At 37.6% G+C, this 21231-nt stretch overlaps 2 protein-coding genes across 3 annotated transcripts; one reads left to right on the top strand and one right to left on the bottom strand.

Annotated features, from left to right (window-relative positions):
* Positions 1-1774: 1774 nt before the first annotated feature.
* Positions 1775-20833, top strand: LOC118752126 (the record flags this gene model as incomplete). Its single annotated transcript, XM_036486973.1, has 11 exons — positions 1775-2173; positions 2239-2494; positions 2629-3010; positions 4204-4399; positions 4468-4741; positions 4807-5074; positions 9421-9653; positions 10994-11299; positions 17044-17199; positions 18433-19697; positions 19843-20833. Coding segments are annotated over 11 exons (4569 nt in total), but the record flags the coding sequence as incomplete, so codon positions are not given.
* On the bottom strand, positions 7369-8607 carry LOC118752127. 2 transcript variants are annotated; one of them, XR_004994636.1, is made up of 3 exons: positions 8327-8607; positions 7568-8265; positions 7369-7504 (listed from the first exon to the last, which is right to left on the bottom strand). XR_004994636.1 is itself a non-coding variant. In XM_036486974.1 (2 exons), the coding sequence occupies exons 1-2, from the start codon at positions 8489-8491 to the stop codon at positions 7618-7620; spliced, it is 813 nt and encodes a 270-aa protein (XP_036342867.1). In that variant the 5' UTR covers positions 8492-8607; the 3' UTR covers positions 7369-7617. The 2 variants fall into 2 exon arrangements, 1 of the variants encoding a protein (XP_036342867.1); XM_036486974.1 differs by having other exon boundaries at positions 7369-8265.
* Positions 20834-21231: the final 398 nt, after the last annotated feature.

Raw genomic sequence — 21231 nt, 5'->3', positions numbered from 1 at the left:
GCCAAGTACCTAATGTTTACGGATGACGGCAAACTTTGTTCCACTGTACGCGATATAATAGATGGTAATAATCTGCAAGTTGATCTTACCTGATTCACTCAGTGATATACATTTAACCATTTCAACCTCAATATAAACAAATGCTGTGTTGTCACCTTCTCTAGAAAGTCTAACAACGTCGTATGTAGTTATAGTATCGATAGTATAACTAGTAGTTCGGAAATGACAGATTTGGGAGTTATTTTCGACTCAAAGCTGACAATTGCTAAACATATAGACTTCACTGTATCAAATTTTTTTGCGATATTGGCTTCATTTCTGATGATACACTACGAATTTCAAAGAGGAGGTGAGGAGCCGCCTTGAGTATTCCTCATTAATATGGAGTTCATACTATGAATTATACTCAAATAAAATTGAAAGAGTTCAAAGAATTTTTACAAAAATCGCCTTGCAGAAATTACCTTGGGAAAGTGTCCTTGCACGACAAAAGATACTATTTCTCCATAATCTTTATTTATAATGTTGTAAATAGAAACATCAACTGTGAGGATTTATCCAATTCAGTCAATATATATAATACTCCGTGAAATCTAAGGAATAATCATATATTGATAGGCAGAGTGCATTCCCCTAACGAACCGATTACTGGGTACGTTAGACTGTGTATTGATATTAAACTTAGTTAAAGGATGTTCGAGCCGAATTTGTATAGTATTTTTAATTAAATAATTAAAATATTATAATTAGTCTGTAAGAAATCAATTCTGGAGACTGAACTAATAAATAAATAAATAAAAGTACATTAGGGTGTCTCAGATTTTTTCTGCAAAACTCGATATGCATAACCTCTAAATTTCTTCCCTCTTGACCTTAATAATGCTACAAGGGGAAAACTCCCAAGCAAGCAGCTAAGTACTTTTCGGTTATTTTATTGATCCCAGCCTTGTGGAGCCACAAGGCATTTCAATGCAAATCTACTTTGAAAGCAGAATCTTCCTGATCTGTGAATTGCACTCCCACTCCTTTAGAGCAGTATTCTCTGCTGAAACCGATCGTTAAGCTAGCCCTACGTCCATCCGAAGCAAGCTCACCATATAATGCTCGCTGAGTGGTTCGGACCGCCGAACTTAAATTTATAGGTGTTTAAGTTGGAAGCTTTTCGTTTTCGATTTTTCGAGTTTTATGAAGGACTCCAGGCTCTTTAACAATTATTTTTTGCCCTTTATTAATTACTCCTTAAATAACATTTTTTTCTGATTTTTTATTTTACAAATCCAAAATATCAGTTATTTTTATTCTTTAAATTATATATCTTAGATAAAAGTTATTGAAGACTTTTATTTATAAAAGTAGTCAATAGTTTTGTATTTTTATATTTTGTTTAGTTCGATTGTACTTATTTTAGTAGGCTTTTATATTTTGCAATACTGTTTTATTCCATTTTGTTTAATTTATTTTATTTTATTTTATTTTATTTTATTTTATTTTATTTTATTTTATTTCATTTCATTTTATTTTATTTTATATAATTTTATTTTATTTTATTTTATCTTATTTTTTATTAACCTACTTCCAAAAAAGGAGGAGGTTATCAGTTCGTCGGAATACTTATTTTCTTTGGTTTATGTTACCGCCTAACTTTGGACCACATCAACCGATTTCGATAATTCTTTTTGCATCCGAAAGGTAGTGTCCCATACTATTCTGGTTAAAATCGATCATTGGATCATTGCTGAAAATTACTTGTTATTGAATTTATTGCTTTTTTATCCCCAATGAACATAGTATTTCAGTGATCAAATACTTCTCTTACAAAATTTTTCTTCACTTCCAGGTAGCGATAAAAATTATCGATAAGACATGCCTAAATCGGGAATACCTAACCAAAACATTCCGCGAGATTTCCATTTTGAAATCGCTGCGCCATGCGCACATCACTCGTCTCTATGAGGTGATGCAGTCAGAGACAATGATCTATCTTGTCACAGAGTATGCGTCCAACGGCGAGATATTCGATCATCTGGCAGAGAATGGACCTATGAAAGAGCAGGAAGCGGCGCGCGTTTTCACACAATTGGTCTCAGCCGTGCAGTATTGCCATTCGATGGGCGTGGTGCATCGTGATCTCAAAGCGGAAAATGTTTTGCTCGATAAGGATATGAATATCAAGGTAAGAGTGTCGAATACTTACCTGAATACTAACAACCGAAACATCAAATCATTTTCGTTGCACAGCTCGCTGACTTCGGCTTCAGTAATCGCTACGAAGAGGGCAATCCGTTGACAACGTGGTGCGGTTCGCCACCATATGCCGCACCTGAAGTATTTCAGGGTCTGGAATATGATGGACCCAAAGCAGACATCTGGAGCTTGGGCGTCGTGCTGTACGCGCTAGTGTGCGGTGCACTGCCTTTCAATGGTGATACGCTGCTGGAGTTGAAAGGACGCGTGGTTACTGGAAAATTTCGCATACCATACTTTATGTCACGAGGTAAATTTAAATGTTAATTTCAATATAAATGGATTGATTGGAATGAATGTATGCACATATGTACATATGTAAATGTTTTCAAAAATTTTCACATTACTCTTTCTCTCCATTTTTGCCACTGTAACGTGGTTTAGACTGTGAGCACCTCTTACGTAATATGCTGGTCGTTGAGCCAGATCGACGTTATACATTAAAACAAATTATAAAACATCGCTGGCTAAGCGATTGGGCAGCGGAACTGGATGATTACGCACAACATTCCGACAGCAGTCCACTTGCGCGTAGCGACAGCAATAGCAGCTGCAATGCGCAAACGACAGCGACTGTTGCCAACCTAGATACGGAGATAATGAAGAATATGCTACAATTGCCTGGACTGACCGCCGATATGATTGCCGAGTCGGTGCATAATCATCGCTTCGATAATATATATGCCATTTATTATTTGCTTGCCGATAAGTTGCAGCAAAGGCGACGAGAACAACATAGAATGCAGCATCAAGCTGCCTATTCAAGGTACTGCATGCATAGTATTTAGAAACATTTTAAGTTACATATGCATACTTACTTATCAACAGATGTAATCATAAGTTTTTTTTTTAATAACATACGTATATATCTACTTCATTGCACGGTTAAATTCTGCTGTGGTTTAAACTTAGTTTAAATGCTCGAGGTTGCTGCTTTAAACTGAGATTAACCAATCAAATGTCCGCCGGCTCTTAAATATGAACGCAGTTTACGTGATATAAGTTTAAACTGGCCCTAAGTGAAAATATTCTGCCTTATCCTGAGCTTCGCCTGAAAAAAGAATTCACTTATATAACAATAATAATTGCATATTAAGCAAAATCAGTTCTGTTCATGACCGTATTTTTCATAATTTTACTATTTGTATTCTTACTCGATGATATAACCTGACTTCGTAAACATAGAGTGGGTTGGTAATATTTACTTTATGCCTAGGCTTTTGTTCCTGAGCAAAGCGTTATGGCTTAGGTAAACAGAGAATAAACAAAAATTATCGCATGAAAATTTCAACTGAAAGGCTAGAACCCCATAGACCACGCTACTTGGTAATCAGCTGATTCCAATACAAAATTATTCTAGTTTTTTTCGTCACGACAATTTGAAGACATCGTACGTTTAGGACCCGGTCAAAGTTCATCATCAGTAGCGAAGCCACAACTGGTCGTATAGCTGACTTAAGTTCCAACTGCCTTAAAGCTTCCCATACCACCTACAGGCAGCTCAGAAGCCATTGAAAGGGAAGTTGATTAATCTCGAATTTTTCACCATTTTAAAGCTGATCCCGAATCGAATTAAATAAAATGGCAGCTGCTCCCCTAAACTCTCTCTCTTAATTATGGCACGGAGCCACGTAATCTGTATACCCTACAAATTCACCTGACGCCGCCAACCTTAGGCTGGTTTCGCTTCAAAATTCTCTAATTTGAGGTCTATGGACGCCGTGGCAGTTGTCCTCAACACCTCCGTTATAGGAGTACATACATATGTAAGGCAGCCGTACGTACAGCGCGTTTTCGTTATTTTTTTAACTCTGCTCTCCAAAGCAGTTTGCCAAGGTATTCCCTACCTTTTAAAATTTTCATTACACTACCGCTGAATTTAAAAACTAACATTACCTATGTATTTTAGAAAACATTTCAGTGAACCTTTTTAAAAAATATTTAAATATTTTATTTCAGATTACGCAAAACTAGTATCACCACTGGTGTGGTCGATCGCTCTGAGCCAATCAAACAGGAGTCGGTCGATCGCTTAAGTCCACTTACCAACACCAATGCACTACAAAGTGGATTAGGATTTCATTGGAGCGATGTTTCGGTGGATTTAGAGAAATTCGGCGATTTCGAATTAGAATGTCTGGCGCGACCGAATGAGGTCAGTTTAAAATTTCCACAATTACAAAAGAAAACTGTTTTATATATGTATTCAATTTCAATTCATAGCCACAAAACCAAAATCAAAATCACCTGTGTGCCAATGCCGGTGGAAACGGCACTAATACGCGGCGACATACTGTGGGTCCTGGCGATGTGGCACACGAACAGGCGCTTGCCAATCCAAATGTGCCGCCAATCAATTTCAAGTGCACACCAGAGAATAAAGACGAGACTGGTGCCTACTTGCCAATGAACCTGCCAATGTTACAAAATCAACCGCTACACAATTTAACCATAAAGGATCAGCATCTATTGAAGCCACCAGTGGTGATGGGTGCCAGTAGGTTTTAAAATAAATATTCATATTACATCCAATTAACCCCTCGTTTGTGTATATTTTCTTAGGTTCATTTGGACGTCGCGCTTCTGACGGTGGCGCCAATCTACACATCTACTATCCTTCTTCGGTAAATAATATGCAACAAGTTGCCGGTCAAGCGCAACAAATGGACGCGAATGCATATTATATCAGTCCGAATGTGGCAAATCCTGCAGGCCTAAGCGGCGCGCCAACAGATCGTATGCTGGGTCAAGGTGTGGGCGAACAAACACAACTGCAACAGTTGGGTGCCGGCGATTCTGTGAGCGAGGAGAACAACGAGGAGATACAAAAGTGAGTAAAGTGTGGGGAAGTTGGGGAAGCTATCAAGAACTGCATATTTCTATTTTAAATACAAATGCATACATCTATCTATTGTAATAAGTGTGTAGAGAAGAATTTCTTATCTACACTTATTGGACAGCGTCGAAGCTAAAGCTCCTGACCACCTTAATTAGATATATATTTTCGGCCAATAGAATTATTTAAATAAAAATGCACTTTAAGGTTAAGACTACAGTTAATACGACTATAGCCTTTAGACATTACCTTCTGTGCTTCTTATTGAGCATCTTCTCCCGATAGACTGATGGGTAAAGAACTTAAAGCTAGATCACAGATATTTAAATCAAAATTAAACAAATAAATGTTTGAGTCTCGGAAACTCAGTGTTAGCTCGAGGACCAAAGATATCTCCTGTTATGTCTTCTGCAGTTTTCAAGCCGTCTGTTTACCTGTACAGCGTGTAAGCCGAGAAGTGTATCTCTAAAAATTGTCTCTACACGGCTACTGGACTTCGTGAAGCCAAATCCACATTCCCATTTGTTATAATTGGTTGTACGGTCATACCTGGTCATGGAACCTGTTTATATCGTCCACCCATTTTTGAACCCACCTTCTTCCTTTCGTTTTTTTTTCCATGCAGAGACTTGGCGTTAGAGTTAAAAGTAGCAAGATCATCTACATGCTCCAGCATTAAAAATCGCCAGCATCAGAAATCGTCAGCATCAGAGATCGTATTGAAATTCGTCGCCTTTTATTGAACCTCGTTTAGATTCGTAGGACTCGCAGAGTTCTTTCCCAACATGGACAGAGCAGAAGGTTAGGCTCAACGTCCTTCTATACAGCCATATGAGTTTTCAAGGGATCCCAAATTTAGTAGCTCTTCATTCAAAGTATAGTCCATGATATAAGATCCCAAGGATAAATGGCGCTGGAGGTGGATGGAATCTGGACGGTAAGTTCAGATGCCCTGCTGATTTTGGTGCAATGGCAACGGTGTTTCAATCGGAATTCTATGCAATACTGAAAGTGGCAGTGAATAATTGGCGAAAGGTGGCGCGGACATGAAATCTGGGTCTGCAGTGCCAGCCAAGCTGCTATAAAAGCCATGGAAACCGCTCGCACCTCTTAAATAATATAGTCCAGGAATGTAAATAAGTTGAAGCTGAACTCCGTTATAAGATTGAATGTGCTTGATCTATGGTAATCGAGTCAACGAACTGGCTGATGACTTGGCGAACTGCGGCTCCCTGGACTGGAGACAATTTTAAGGCCAAGCATAGCGGGAACTCTTGGGTACATCAAGGATGGTATTAATAAAAACTCATGAGAGTCGTTGCGGTAGTATTAGCGCCGCAAAACAACCTAGTGTTTCCTGAAAAGGTCTGACAGGATGGTAGCAAAATTCTCAGACACAGAAGGAGTGGTCTACATCTGAAAGAAGTGATTATGAGAAACAATCCACGGGGACGACATATGTATGGTCACCCTATGCATCATCGACAATCTACTGTGAACCATCTTGTTTGGAAGATGAGGATAGTACAGAACATTTTCTCTGCCGCTGTCCGATCTTCGCCAGATTAATTTAGATGCCACATTTTTTATCGGATCTATTGAGAATGGACGAGCTACATTCTCTTTCCCTCGACAAAGTGCTAAGATTCAAAAAGGAGTACCACCCATATATCCATAACCTCTAAATCCTCTCCCTAGGCCTTAAGTACAATGGGCAATAATGCCTAAGTGCTTGAAAAAATTGTTTTTAGTTTTTCCGGCCAAATAAATTTCCATTCTGCTGCCGCTGGCTTTGAACAAATTCGCCGAAATTTCCGCTATTTATTGATTTGGATTCCTGAACATCCTGTATGTACTTTAGACTGGGTCTGTCCCCATACAAAAAAAAAAAGTTGCTAATGTCCGCCCCTAAATTTAAAGATTATGTTGAGAGGGTTCTGGAAAAAAATTTTTTTTTTTTTTTTTAACCCTCCGAAATACAGCCGAAATGGTTTTTTCGTTGTAACTTGGTTATTTGACGGCCGATTTTTAAAATTGATATGTCATTATTTTTGTCTTGAGAAGCTTCACTTTTCGTTCTTATGTCTTTTTAAGCTTTGAAGTCGCGTTCGCATGATAAGGGCAGAAACAAAATTTTACCCCCCCTAAAGCATATTTTTTTCCTTACCAAACGAAAGTACTTAAAAATTCAAGAAAATGTTGCCTTCAAACTATATTACTAAAATAATCAACAAAAAAGTTATTTCACTTACAATATTTATTGCTACTTAAGCAAATTTTGGCGCGAATCAAGGCTTTTATATTGGTCTCGGCTTTCTAATTTTGCAAAAATGTGGCCCAGGCGCTTTTCATCAGTGACAGCACTTGCAGACTCACTAACAACACGCACAAACCGTTCGGTATTCTGGGAATGACAGAGGAACTCTAAAAAAAAATGATTTAAAAGTACTATAAGACCCGTGAAGTTTTTAGTTTGAAGATATTTACCTGGGATATTTATCACTTCATTTTCCGAAAATTGAAACATTGTAAGTTCACTATCTGGGTAGAACTGCACACAAGGGGGGTTCCGTAATCTTAAACTGACTCCAATCGATCATGCTGACATACGACTTACTTTCAAAGTTTATTACGCCACGCTTTGGGACCTTGAACACGCGAAGCCCTGCTGGTGGATATTGACGTGCTGTTTTGATTTTTTCGTACCCATCATTACGTATCTCTGGATCAGCGTCGGTTATCATGGCTAATAATATATTTTCTGGGTGAAAATAATATGCATTATTTTCTATAGCTGAACGTATAATGGCTTGAACAGCATTTGATAGTTCGCGTATCCAGCAAATATACTTAAAAACGTGTCTACTTCCATGAATTGCTTGTGGCTGGCTCTTTACAAGAAACCAGAATGGTGCATAAACTTTCACAACAAACTCTACCATGTTTCGCAACTCCGCTGACGGGCTTTCTTTGGAAACATATACCCGAAGTAACCTGGAAGCTGTTGTAAGCCACCGAGCTGTACTGACGGGACCGGGGCTCTTACTAGCGAGATATTCATCGCATTCACCATTATTTACTGCCAAAACCATATCAAATAAATAACGCTGATCATTGCGTAATTCCCAAGAGCCAATATTTTCAGGAATAACTCCCATAGCAATAGCCTCAAAACCACTTACAACCTGATAAGGAAAATATATGTTTTTGTTTATAACATTAACTATTATAGTGTGGACAACCTACCGGGTATTTGGTGCAAGTCATAATTTCAGACCCCAACACCCCTGGCCAAACACCAGGTCCTTTCTGCTTGCCAATATAATGCGTTAACAACTTTTTTAGAGGCAACTCGTTGAAATGTAACAAACACACATTCCACTGCAAGGGCCTTTGTAAATAACGTTCCATTTGTGCATTTACTCCAATTTTATATCCAGTATTGACAGCTGTACCATCACAGCTTATAGCTACAAGTTCGTTTAAGCAATATTTTTGGGTATTAAGAAAACTGTTGGAGGAATTTGTGGGGGGCGAATTTTGTTAGCTGACCTAACCATGGGTAAACGACTTCATAGCTTAAAAGGAAATGTGATGACATGTTAATTTTAAAAATCGGCCGTCAAATACCCAACTTTCAACGAAAAAACCTTTTCGGCTGTATTTCGAAGGGTTAAAAAAAAAATAAAATAAAAATTTCGAAATCCTCTCAACATAATCCTTAAATTTAGGTTACTCTGTTGCATAAAAAAAATCAATTTTTGTTGTACTGTGTTATTATACTTACATCTGAAACTCATGTTGACCTGTGATATTAAAAGTGCTATAACTCCTTTGTTTATTATTTTAGTAATATAGTTTGAAGGCAACATTTTCTTGAATTTTTAAGTACTTTCGTTTGGTAAGGAAAAAAATATACTTTAGGGGGGGTAAAATTTTGTTTCTGCCCTTATCATGCGAACGCGACTTCAAAGCTTAAAAAGACATAAGAACGAAAAGTGAAGCTTCTCAAGACAAAAATAATGACATATCAATTTTAAAAATCGGCCGTCAAATAACCAAGTTACAACGAAAAAAACCATTTCGGCTGTATTTCGGAGGGTTAAAAAAAAAAAAAAAATTTTCCAGAACCCTCTCAACATAATCTTTAAATTTAGGGGCGGACATTAGCAACTTTTTTTTTCGACCCAGTCTAATGTACTTCTAAGGTACATACTCTGGTATGTACTTCTAAAGTGGCTCGTGTCTTATTTCGCTACAGGGTGTTAGTCCTTTTAATTGCTATAAATAAAGATTTCTACGTTCATCTTTGTAAACTAATTTATTTCATTAACTTTCAGATACATTCAAATTCGTGGTAAACGACACACCGTCAGCTGTACGGAAGACCTGTCCATACAGCATCATTCCGGCGAGACTTGTCCCGTGTGTGGTGTTTATGAACCGCCTATAGTGCCACAAATGCCTACCATTATGTCACAGCAGTCGACTGGCGCTGGAGCAACAGGTGGTGGTGGTGGTGGTATTCGCACAAGACGTACCGGCCTGCTGACTGTAACAGAACGACCGCCAGGTTAGTCGAAAATTTATCGAGCTGGGATTTTGTAGCATAATATAATAGAATGAGCTTTTCTAACAGCAAATAGACATATGTACATATACATGTGCTAATAAAAGTTAATTGAACGCTAGTCGTACATACTTAAATACATACATACATAGTATGTGTAAGGCATGACGCGCACGCGCAGGTTCGCTGCTTTACAATTATCAGCCATTTTCGCATTTAGTTTGTATTCGAATAAATATTTGTTCACTTTTAAATTATTTTATACACTTATGGTTGCGGGAAAATAAATACGGACGCGATGTTTTAACAACTTTTAACTTTGTTTATTCAGTGCTGCTTTCTCAAGTAGCTTATAAAATTTATCTACCCTTCAAACACACGACACATTTTTAAAGCTACTTGTGTAAACGGCTCTTAATATTTATTTATTCTTTTTAAAGTATATTATAGCTCACTATCTGACGGAAAACCATGTATCTCAAAATTTTAAACTTTGTGCAAGATTTACAAAATTCGACGAATTTAATCCTGTGTTAATCAATATTTCAAACTAATTATGCAGAATTTAAATTTTTAGAAAAAATTTGGTATGCAGTTTTATAGCAGTAACTAGAACTTGCCGTTATTTTTTGCCCTTTTTTGCTGGCGGTGTTGCGCATTTTCCTCCAAACATATGTATAAAAAAATTTTCCAACATACTCGTACTCCGTATGGGGAAAAAATCGTGACACAGCACAAAAAAATAAATAAAAAATTACTTGAAACTTGCACTTTATTCCACTGAAATTTTAAATTTTGGTGCAATTTTTTCGAATGTTTCCAACTTTTGTAGAAAAATTTAAATTCGGATTTACATGCTTTTTGTTAGGTAATGAGCTATACTTTCATAAAAAATAATAAACATTAAATTAGCAAAATAAAAATAGCTAACAACTTGTTAAAATGTCGCATCCCTATTTACTTTCCCATCTCTGTATAGTATAAGCACCATTTTTTAACATTCGATTTTGTTTACGTTAGATCTTTATTCACAGTTTGTATTTAATGTATATCGATTTATTATTTTTCGTTGTTTTGGTTTATTAATTACATATTTCTTTTTCGTTCTCTTTTCGTTTTATATACGTTTAAAAAAATATTTGGTTTCTGCTTGGCTGTAATGTAAATTGTGTAATAAACTAAAAACCAAACAAAACGATCCTATTTTTCCTAACCTCACCATTCCTTATATCCACTGCCTCCATCATTCCAACCCCATTCTACTTGCACTCATCCTACATCATGCACCATTTGCACACCTTTTTCCTACACCGACCTACCTGCTTATGCCCTGCGTATCACAGTGATAAGTCCTGAGCTTATACGCGAGGTGGAATCGCGCATGAATCGCAATTACTTGCCACCTGCTTTAAAAATGCAGCAACATCAATCACATCCGCACCAGCATAGCGCAACGAATCCCACGCTCAGCCAATCCCCTCCCACTGGCGCCTTTGCGCCTTACCATTCGTCATCGAGCGCCAATATTTTGCCTACCCAGGCATTAGCAAATGCAGCCATGACGGCACAAGGTCCTCCTAACGCTTCTGGAAATAGTAGGCGTGTTCATTTCAAATCCACCAACAAGCTGCCAACCGTGCAAGAAGTTGGTAAGTTCTTTTTTTAAGTTATTTTATTTTCTTTTCTTTTAACACTTTTGTTTATTTGTTAAACATTTAACTTTATGTAAGTTGATTTTATATTCACATTAACTATTTTTGTTAATTTTTAATAATCATAGCCATTAATATTGTATTACTTTTACTTGCTAATGTCAAATTATGTGTTTTTTTTTGTATTTCTTCTACCAGCATTAGCTTTGTTACATGTTTTAATTCGCGATTATATTTTTTTGAAACCTGCGCGCTTTTTACCCTCGACAATGTGCTACCCCCTTTAAATGCGTAATAATTAAGTTATTTTTAATAGTATATCTTTGAAAAAACAAAAATCTGTATTTGATTCGTAGTCGATTGAAAGTGAAATTTAAATCTTAACTTGAGTTTTATATTAGATAATAAGTTATTTCGAAACTGATAGTGTCGCCACATTCGAAATCGCAAAAAAAGCTGCCAACTTTTATTTTTACGCGAAAAAGCTATCTCGATCTATTTATTTTTTTTTTGCAACTCGGAAGCCGTGTGGCTTATTGCAATTGACATTGTCTAGCTTTAGCAGGAAGTAATAAGAATTTAAAATTAATTAACAGTCTCAAATATAGAATCGTTCTATCAATAGCGCCATCCAAGGTAACCTGATACCCGTGTATTAATGGGTTATCTTGACATTTATTCCGATGGCTACCTCTCATCTATGAGCGATGTAACAAACTCTGTGGAACTGTCGTTTCATATGTATACAGCTTTCCACAGGCAAGTTTGCACCGACCCCTACTAGGTCATCGGGTAATCATTGGCCTTAAAAACGCTGCACTTGCTTTCAGATCCTTCAATTATCTGAAAGTTCGAAGCCAATCAGTGATCAGTAATTGAACATGAATTGGCTTTTTTTTCAAAACTACCTTAACCCTAAGAAGGTGTTTCAGTGAAATCATGTGCTTTTTCTTAAAGCTTTATCTCCCCGATAAAACTATAACAGTCCACTTAGTATGAGTACGCGGCCGCAATAAAGAAGTTAAAGCTTTTGCCGATCATACGGGTACCATACAAAAGAAAGCCGGAATAAATCTTGAAATACAGTTCGTAGATCACTCGCATATGAGAACCCCATGCGCCATCTATTAAGAAACTATATTATGGCATCTACGGACTGTACCTCTGAATATAGGACGATTACTATTTCCGAAGACCAATCTCTATTACAAACGAAAAATTGGAATTGCTCTATGAAACCTACATTATATTTCCACAATGAAGCGATGTGTACGGTAGCAAAATTAAATTTCTTCTTGTACTATTTAAATAGACCTCATGGACGAGTTGTTGGTACTAAGTGCGTATTGACATGCTTTGTCATGATTGCGTATGTGGCATACTTTGTACAATTCAGCTTATCTATCAAAGCGAATCTATCACGCAAAGCGAAGCAAGCGTTTTATCTGGTGAGCGTTTATCGTGAGCTAGTGCCAGAACTTGACACCTGTCAGTTTCTAAATCATTTAATTTTTAATAGAAGATACATTCATGCATGTCCGCTGTTGCCTTCTTTCAGTGACTGTCAAACATAAACCAAATCACGCACCTTGCTCAAATCTTTACAGGAGTTTACTAACATACATTTGTATATTAGTTGGCAGGGGCGGAGAAATTGAAAAATTATTTATCACCAAGGTCGAAAAGTTTATGCTATTGCTTATTCTGAGTTTCCGAGCTTAATTTTAACTAGTGTTGGGCAGTATCGATACCAAAACTACTCAGAACTCGATTCCCAAAAGGATCGACCGCACTCGATTTTTAAAAGTATCGATACTGAGTACTCCAAAGGAACTCAGTACTCAAGAAAGAACTCGAAAGTACTCAGTACTCACAAAAGAACTCGAAAGTATTCAGTACTCAAAAATACTCTGATCTCAGTATCGATTCAATGTACTCAGGATTAAGTGTCGAATAGGTACTTAAAAGTACTGTGTTTTATTTACATTAACCGGTATTCAAAAATGATTGTATCAATTTAAAGTTTCAATAGTTTGCAAGTACAATACTAATTTCAATAAAGTGCTGCCAGCTTGTGAGATTAAGCATTGAACTGTTACCTTCATGTGCATCAGTGTTGCCAGAGAAAAATTTCGTTTGGAGCTAAAACGGTCGAAAAAAAGAGCTAAAAAGGGGTAAATAATACTAATAGTAGCTAAAATGAAGAGCTATATATTTTTGTTAAGGTTGAGCATTTGTTGACCAAAGGTTGTTTTTACATTTACCGCAATTTTAATAAAAACAACGAATTTTATAAGTTTAAGTGCTGAAAAAATCTTTTACAACCAAAATAAGGAGCATATATTTCGAGTTCGTTGCTATGGCACTTATAACAGTGAACAAAATTACTTTACAAACTGTTAAAGTCTGTAATTTCAAATATTTGAATTAAATAATTTTTTCGCTACATTTTTCTGGAGAATTTTACTTCCAGCTCTCCTTAAAGGTAAAATTAGTAAGGTAAAACAAAATCCGCGCTATCAGGAAAAGAATTTTCTTCTAATTAATTTTTGAATTCTTTAGCCTAGATCCAAGAAATTTCGAAATTTTCCATTTTATCAACGCTTAAGTTTTGGCTTATATATACCAAATGCAACTAAAACTTTCTAAAGCTAAAAAAGTGCTAGAAAAATTTGAAAATAACTAAAGAAAGAGCTAGCTAAAGTGCTAAATCCAGCTCCAAAAGCACCAAAATGGCAACGCTGATGTGCATATTTAAAGATAGTACTCAGTACTCTCAAAAATACCCGATCCTTAAAAGTATCGATACCAAAGAACTCGATCCTCAAAAGTACTGGATACTCCCCAACACTCATTTTAACGATCATGCTTATTTTGCTTAATTACAATGTATAAAGCTAAGTTCGGACCTTTTAAGTAAACGATCAAGAAATAAATTGCTATTGTTTCGTGTGTGTGAATAGTAGTGCACCGGACCAAAAGCACAATGGGTTTTTCAACCTAGTTAATGTGATTCAAATTGAACATTTGAGAACAAATTCGTATGTATAGCAGTGACTGAACGAGCAGAGGTGCTTGCTGTTATTTGTTGGCCCTCAGCGGCAACACATAATTTGTATTTTTATTTTTCTGTGTTTTGGTTTCTCTTTATTACGAAAAAGCCTCTGTGAAGTGCAGAACCAAATCAAACGACGAAGAAAATTGATTCAAGTAGAACAGTTGGAGACACATTTATAAATCGGCTGTAGCTGAGTGTGTAGAGATGCTTGGAGTTATTTGCTAAGGCCGTCAGAGGCAACATGTTAAAATGATATTAAACATTTTTGTTTTGTATCTCCGCATTACGAAAAAGTATGTGTGAAATGCAGAACATAAACTTATTCAAACGAAAAATCGCCAACCAAAAGTTTGGTGAATGTAAACAAAATTGTGGTTAATATTACCAAATCATTGTTGAAAATATCAACCAAGGCATTGTTAATATTAACCAAAAATCACGTTGATTCCTTTTCAAGTTTGAATTTGGTAATATTAACCAATTTTTGGTTGATTTTTCTCTCAGTGTCCAAGGAGTTTTGACATCTGATATTTTACAGCCTACTATCTCATTTTTTTCTTACGAAATAAGGGAACGGGCATATATTTCTGTTGAAAACTAGAGTGCCTTATGGCACTCTTCACAAACAAACTTTAGCAAACCATAGTAGAAAGCGTAACAAATTTCTTAAGAAGTGCTTTAGAAAATTTGGCTCAATAAATTTTTCTTGTCCCTTTATTGGTCTTTTTTTGCTCATCAAACTAAAGATATGTTTGCAAATAATAACATAAAAACAGATTTGGTATTTTTTAACACCTAACTTCAATACAATACAATTAACTTGGATACAAAAATTGTAAACCAATGGTTCGTCTCTACGGGAAGGCATTGGTGCTGTTGAAGAGATTAAAAATAATTTAATACAAAGAGGGAATAACAAATATTAAAAAAAATAAATAAAACGACCAGCGTAGATCTCTATCTGAGAATATCAAGCAACACTTCTATGTCTATTGTAATTTTTCAATCCTTGAAATAAACTTAAATAAAAAAAAAAAAACAGAACGTCAAACTGTACTTAATTTTTGTGGTTTTGCGAGCTTATTTACAAGTATATTTACCAATGTTTTAGTGCTTATCTAAGCGCTTAAAATGGATTTTTTCTTGCTTATTTTTTTCGGCCGTGTTTATCACTTACTGCGTATTTCCAAACAAAAACAGTTACCTAGCAAAAAATAAAGATAAAAAAATGTACACTGCTTCTGATATTTTATTGCTATTGGAGACCAAAAACACATACAGCCTAACAAAAAAGCAGTAAGAATAAAAACTTGATTATGGCAACTTAACTTAACTTAACGTAGCTAAGAACTTAGAAAATCCAAATGAAACAGACGTCGACGTGGCATTAAGTTGCGTTAAGTTTCGGCTGTCCAAATATAAGCAACATTCATTTAAGGGAATTTTTAAGTGACATCCTCTAAGCTACGTTAAGTTGCCATAATCAGACCTTAAGAAAGGCATTACTTTCAGAAATATACGAGGCACATTGTTTTATGTTTAATAGATTTTAAAAGTAAAAAAAAGACATATTAAAGAAAAACTTCAATTTTCACGGCTCAGCAAAAGTTTCGAAATTTTCAAGAGTTTTTCAGTTTCAAGAAATAACTTTCGCAAAAATGTCGAGCTTTTTAATTAGGCTTCATAGAAAGATTTTGGGAATGTAGTTTTATAGCCCATTTAATTTAGTTAATACAGTGCAAGTAGCTAGTACTTATAGCCCAAACACAATGAAAACGACGAGCTACGGACCACGGCTGTCAAATTATTTTAACACGTAATCTTATGTAGATAATTACTTTGGCGACGACTGGGCTACGCGACGACTGTGGTTATGGCCAGATTAGATCTATTTCTATTTTTCCAGCGACAGATAAGGTTCTTCCTCTTCTTTTATGTCAAACCTATACAAATTCATGATGTCGCTGCCGCATTCAAAAAAATCATATCGTCATCGACAAAGCGTTTAGATAATGAAGGTAACAAATTGGAAGCTGTGGCCCGTAGCTAGTCGTTTTCAATGTCTTCAGAACTTTCCTAAAATCAACTGAAAACTGCAAACATCCCTTAAGTACTAACTGCTTCAAACTTGCACTTCATTACACTAGAATTGAATGGGCAACAGAAATGCACACTAAGGGCTGGTTTCTCCAATTCAACTTAACTTAGTTTAGCCAGTTTTTGGACTTAAGTCAAAAGTTAGCCTACTTTTTACGCAGCATATTCTTGACTAAGTCTAAAAAATTGGCTAAACTAAGTTAAGTTGAGTTGGAGAAACCAGCCCTAAGTCGTTCTTAGAAATCTAATTAAAAAGCACGAATGTTTGTTGAATTTTTTTTTTAATACTTCACAAGTTTGAAACCTGTGGTGGGTTTATAATTATTACACGAGGTATATAACATTACGAGGAAATGAAAATATTGCCGTTAAGTAGACATAAATTGAGCCACAGTAAATTTCTTTGAGTATAAAAAATTGTCATCTACATAAGCAAAACTTAATCATTGTAAAATGTTTCTTCTTAGTTCCTAACAGAAAACCATTTCAAGATTATCTAATGCAATATTTCTTTAACACTAATACCCATCACTATTTTCTTTGTTTGTTCTTTTACCTCCGCTTAATAACATTTCAAAAACTATAGGACGCTACAGCCCCGTAAGGCGCGCATCCGAAGGATCGAAAGCACAATTCCAAGGACCATTACAAGAGTGTCAGTATCTGCAAAAAGTATCAGCACAACGTAATTTTTTGGTTGCACCAACACCGCCACTTTCAGATAATTCAATTAGTTTACCTGGTAAGCTTTACAAAAAAAAATCAGAATAGCAATATTTTAACTTGATTCAAACATACCTAATTCCTGTCGTAATCCTCAACTTGTTTATAGATTTTTTTTTTTTAATTGTGCTAGGCATCTTAGATTGAAGGGAAATATTTGCAGTTGTCCAGCCATTACCTACTAATTATTTAATAGTTCTACAGGACTTGTGTTCAATGGAGAGCGTTCCGGAGCAACGTACAAGCTGCAGTCTCCTTGAGATAAATCTTGAGCCATATTTTCCTAAAACCTTCCTATATTTTTATTGGCGCTATAAGCGCTTAAGTAGAGCTATATGAGACCTTGCTAGGGATTAAACAACTCGGAGAGTTAGTTTCATAGGGATATATACTGCTAAAAGCGAATTTAAAATCGAGAAGGAGGAAATTTAAACTCTAATTGTCAGTTTGGGTCGAGACAAAAAACTTTGCCAATTTCCTCTCTGCTTTGAAAAATTGAGTTAGTTGTCCATCTCGAGTGGTGATAAGTTCTTTTGCGCTTAGTCCTTCTATTATATTTGTGGCCGTCCTTGCTTTCGTTGTCCGCCTATAGGTGCCGAGTAGAAGTACCTTTACAATGGTGCCTCCTCTATACGCGAATAAACCTGAAAATTCATATATATGGGCTTTTAGACTCGCTGAACCCGAATCCGAGGTCCGTTAACCTTTGTTTATGTTGTCGCTAAATCCGAATATGGGGATCCCTTGGTTCTTCAAAGTCATCTAGATGTCATGCCAAGGTCAAATTCAGAAGAAGTATATTGAATTTTCAGGTTTATTCAATGCATTTTTTGCCCTACTTTACCCTAAAATGACCTCGAACCTGACGTGATGGAGGCTAACAGACCTCGGATTTGCATTCATAACATCGGTTGGTTCAATATGGAGACTTTTTTTGTAAACCTATGTAATCTATGATATGAGCAACTTGTTCCTAGTTTTGGATTCTGAAGGGCCAGAGAGGTAGTAACTCTTCTTTGGGTAGCTTGGAACTAGACGATTGGGTCCACGAAACCTTATACGAGTAATCAATAAAAAACCAATGTTTGAATCAAGTTAATTTACAACAAAAAAAAAACTCTGAAACAAATTAAAAATATGCTTAGCTTGTTTGCACACTCAACTTATCTCCGTATTTGTATATAATCATCTATAATTATTTATCTACATACTAAGCTATTACCGCTCCTTCAAAAACTTATTTTCGTTATAGGTTCCCCCATACATGGCAAGCCCGCTCCGCACATGATATTCCGCCGTGGTCAAGATATTGAGGTACCACCTGAAGCTGTACGAGCTCTGATGCCGCAGCTTGATCGCCTTGTCAGGGAGCATCGACTGAGCACGGATATAGCCAATAAAGTAATAGCTACTGGTATGGTGCCGCTTGACTTAGCGTCCCATTTGGGCTTGACAGCACATTCCGCAAGTGCTGCCGTAAGTGGTGGCCACCTAGAGACGGCGTCGTCTCCCATGCAACACCAAGCAATGTATAGTTTGAGTGTGTCGCCACTCTCCTTGCCAAATAGCGCTAGCGCCAGCGTTATGGGCGCCGTTAGTGGACCGTTAACGGCACCACCAACTGCATGTAGCCACAATATGGGTGCACACTCGAAACAGATGCTGGGTCAAGGTCCATACCAGCAACAGTATTTGGGTCTAATGCATCCGCAAATGCATTATCCCGGCAATGGACTGGTTGGTCAATTCAGTCACATAACACTTAGTGCGGGTGTGAGTACTTGCGCGAGTGCAGGTCAATTTAGTGGTTCAAATAGCAGTAGCGGTTGTCAGTCGCCCATTTATAGCAGTTTTAGCGGCTCATCTTCACCCAACCCCTATATGCCAGGCGCAGGGCCATTCAATCCCTGCAGTATTGTCGGCAGCGGTGGCGGCGGTGGTGGCTCATCACCACTGCATCAAATTACGAAAGGTATCTCGGTGCTTTCCACTGGCGGCGGTGGTTCGATTACACGCGGCACTTCAGCTGCCAGTGAAATAGCCTCCTCCGCAGCCGCCGCTGCTGCTGCAGCCAATCAGCCGCTAGATCTTTCCATGGATGTGTGTGCTTCGGACAGCTCTGCTGCGGAAACGCCCACGAATGCATTTGCTCAACAACATGTCAACTGGATGTTGCCGCAAGTAACTTGCTTCGATCTCAAGCCGCTAAATTTGTCGCCAGCACAGCCGGTGCGGGTTGTGCCCACGCCACCTGCCTCGCCCAATCTTTGTATCATACAGGAGGAGAATGCCAATGGACAAATGTATCATACCATCACAACGGGTACGCCACATGCAGGCTGCACCGGCGGGCTAATCAACGAGGATTTAGCATCGCCATGTCAACCGTCGCATCCGCAAATATGTCTGACAGATGTGCAGGGCAGCGAGATCACGTTGGTGGCGCTGAGTTCAGAAAATAGCCGGGACAGTGACTGCGATTCGCTAGAGCCGCACACGTCTCTGATGTCATTACAGGTGAGTGGTAGCACCAAAGGGAGTAGAGTACGAATATTTTGGTAAAATTGTGGATCGCGAAAATCGCGCAAAGTCAAACTTTTTTTTGTAGAAAAAACACACATTTTCGATTACGTCCAAAATAATTACTCTATTTCTCCAACAGGGACTTATAATCACTGAACCTTCCAGCGATATGCCTTCGATTACACGTGGCATAGGACGCAAAACTAGTTTAGAATGCGCTAACGACAGCCACACGACGCGTCTAGAAAGCGATGCTAGCACGTCCAGTAATGCACAAAACGCCAGCGATTCACATCGACGCGGCAGTGATAAATCGCTTGGCTTCTCCGACGATTCACTAAGTAATGATTCAAACAATCTCTCACCCTGTCAAGAGCCTTCCGCTAGCTCCGGCTTCAAATCGGACTCACATTCCGAGATTGGCGATCATACCGAGGGACATTTATCACCCGATTCCATTTGCGATTCACGACGCATGTCAGAAGAGATGTGCTACGAAGTGCCGTTGCCGCATGAATGCTCCAACCTTGACCCGACACGCATACTGGAGTTGGTCAAACAAACCATTGACCAAACGATGCCACCAAAAGGTGCAGTCCTGCACAAAGGACTGCCGGAAGAGTACGTTGGTAGCGCGAGCGTAGCTGGAGCAACTGGTGAGACACGCATAAGTAACGCCAGCGAATCATCAGCGACATCGATGGACACCAGCAGTAGCACGTCAGGCTACTGTGGCGGCTTTGGCGGTACCGTTGGAGTTGGCGGAGGTGGCGGTAGCACAAGTACAAATCTTAGCTTGGAGTACTCGGGCGGCCTACAAATCGAGTTGCAAGTGTGTGAAGGCCGCAGCCGTGACAATCAAATGGCTGGCAAAGGTATCAAACTGCGACGCATCTCGGGCGATCAATTCGAATATGGCAAATTGTGTCAGCAGTTGATTAACAAGTTAACCATGCAGCAGGTAGCCGGTTAAGTACAAGTGCAAGTAAAAAAGAATTGTAAGCGTGAGTAAACCGTGAGCACTTTGGATGTACATACCTACATATGTATGTATGTAGTATGTGCATAGCATTTATGGTAGCACGTGGCGTGGCGTATAAGTAAGGCGTGTAAATCAGGAGCGTGTAAAAGACATAAGTAGAAAATAGACACTACTGTTGAACGTTGAATAAACGTTAGTACAAAATCGCAATTGTACACACAAGTCAAAGCGTTGAATTCTGTAGATTTCCAAAAATCCGTATGTACATACATAAGTAACTAAGTACGTGTGTATTAGATTAACAATTTTAAATCTTTATTCCTCTAAATGTGCGTGCGTATGTATGTATTTTTTTGTTATTATATATTTAAGAATTACCGGAACTGAACAGATTTTTAATCGATCGATGTTAGTGTTTGTATGCAATTAGCGCGCTCTGCGAGATTTTAAAGCGAAAGGCAACCAGCGGTAGTTGCATTAACACATACCTAAATATGTATGTAACTGTAATTAGTATGCAATTTAGGGACGAATTAGCTTAACAGA

Source organism: Rhagoletis pomonella, unplaced genomic scaffold (assembly GCF_013731165.1).
Source record: "Rhagoletis pomonella isolate Grant_MI unplaced genomic scaffold, Rhpom_1.0 Rhpom_scaffold_01248, whole genome shotgun sequence".
NCBI lineage: Eukaryota > Metazoa > Arthropoda > Insecta > Diptera > Tephritidae > Rhagoletis > Rhagoletis pomonella.
Note: the sequence above shows the minus strand (reverse complement) of the source record. Positions and strands in the feature narration are given on the sequence as shown.

Coding starts and splice junctions, on each gene's coding strand:
- LOC118752127 (XM_036486974.1), bottom strand. CDS start 8,491: ATGGAACGTTATTTACAAAGGCCCTTGCAGTGGAATGTGTGTTTGTTA. Junction 8,266..8,326: donor TGACTTGCACCAAATACCCG/GTAGGTTGTCCA, acceptor TTTCCTTATCAG/GTTGTAAGTGGTTTTGAGGC.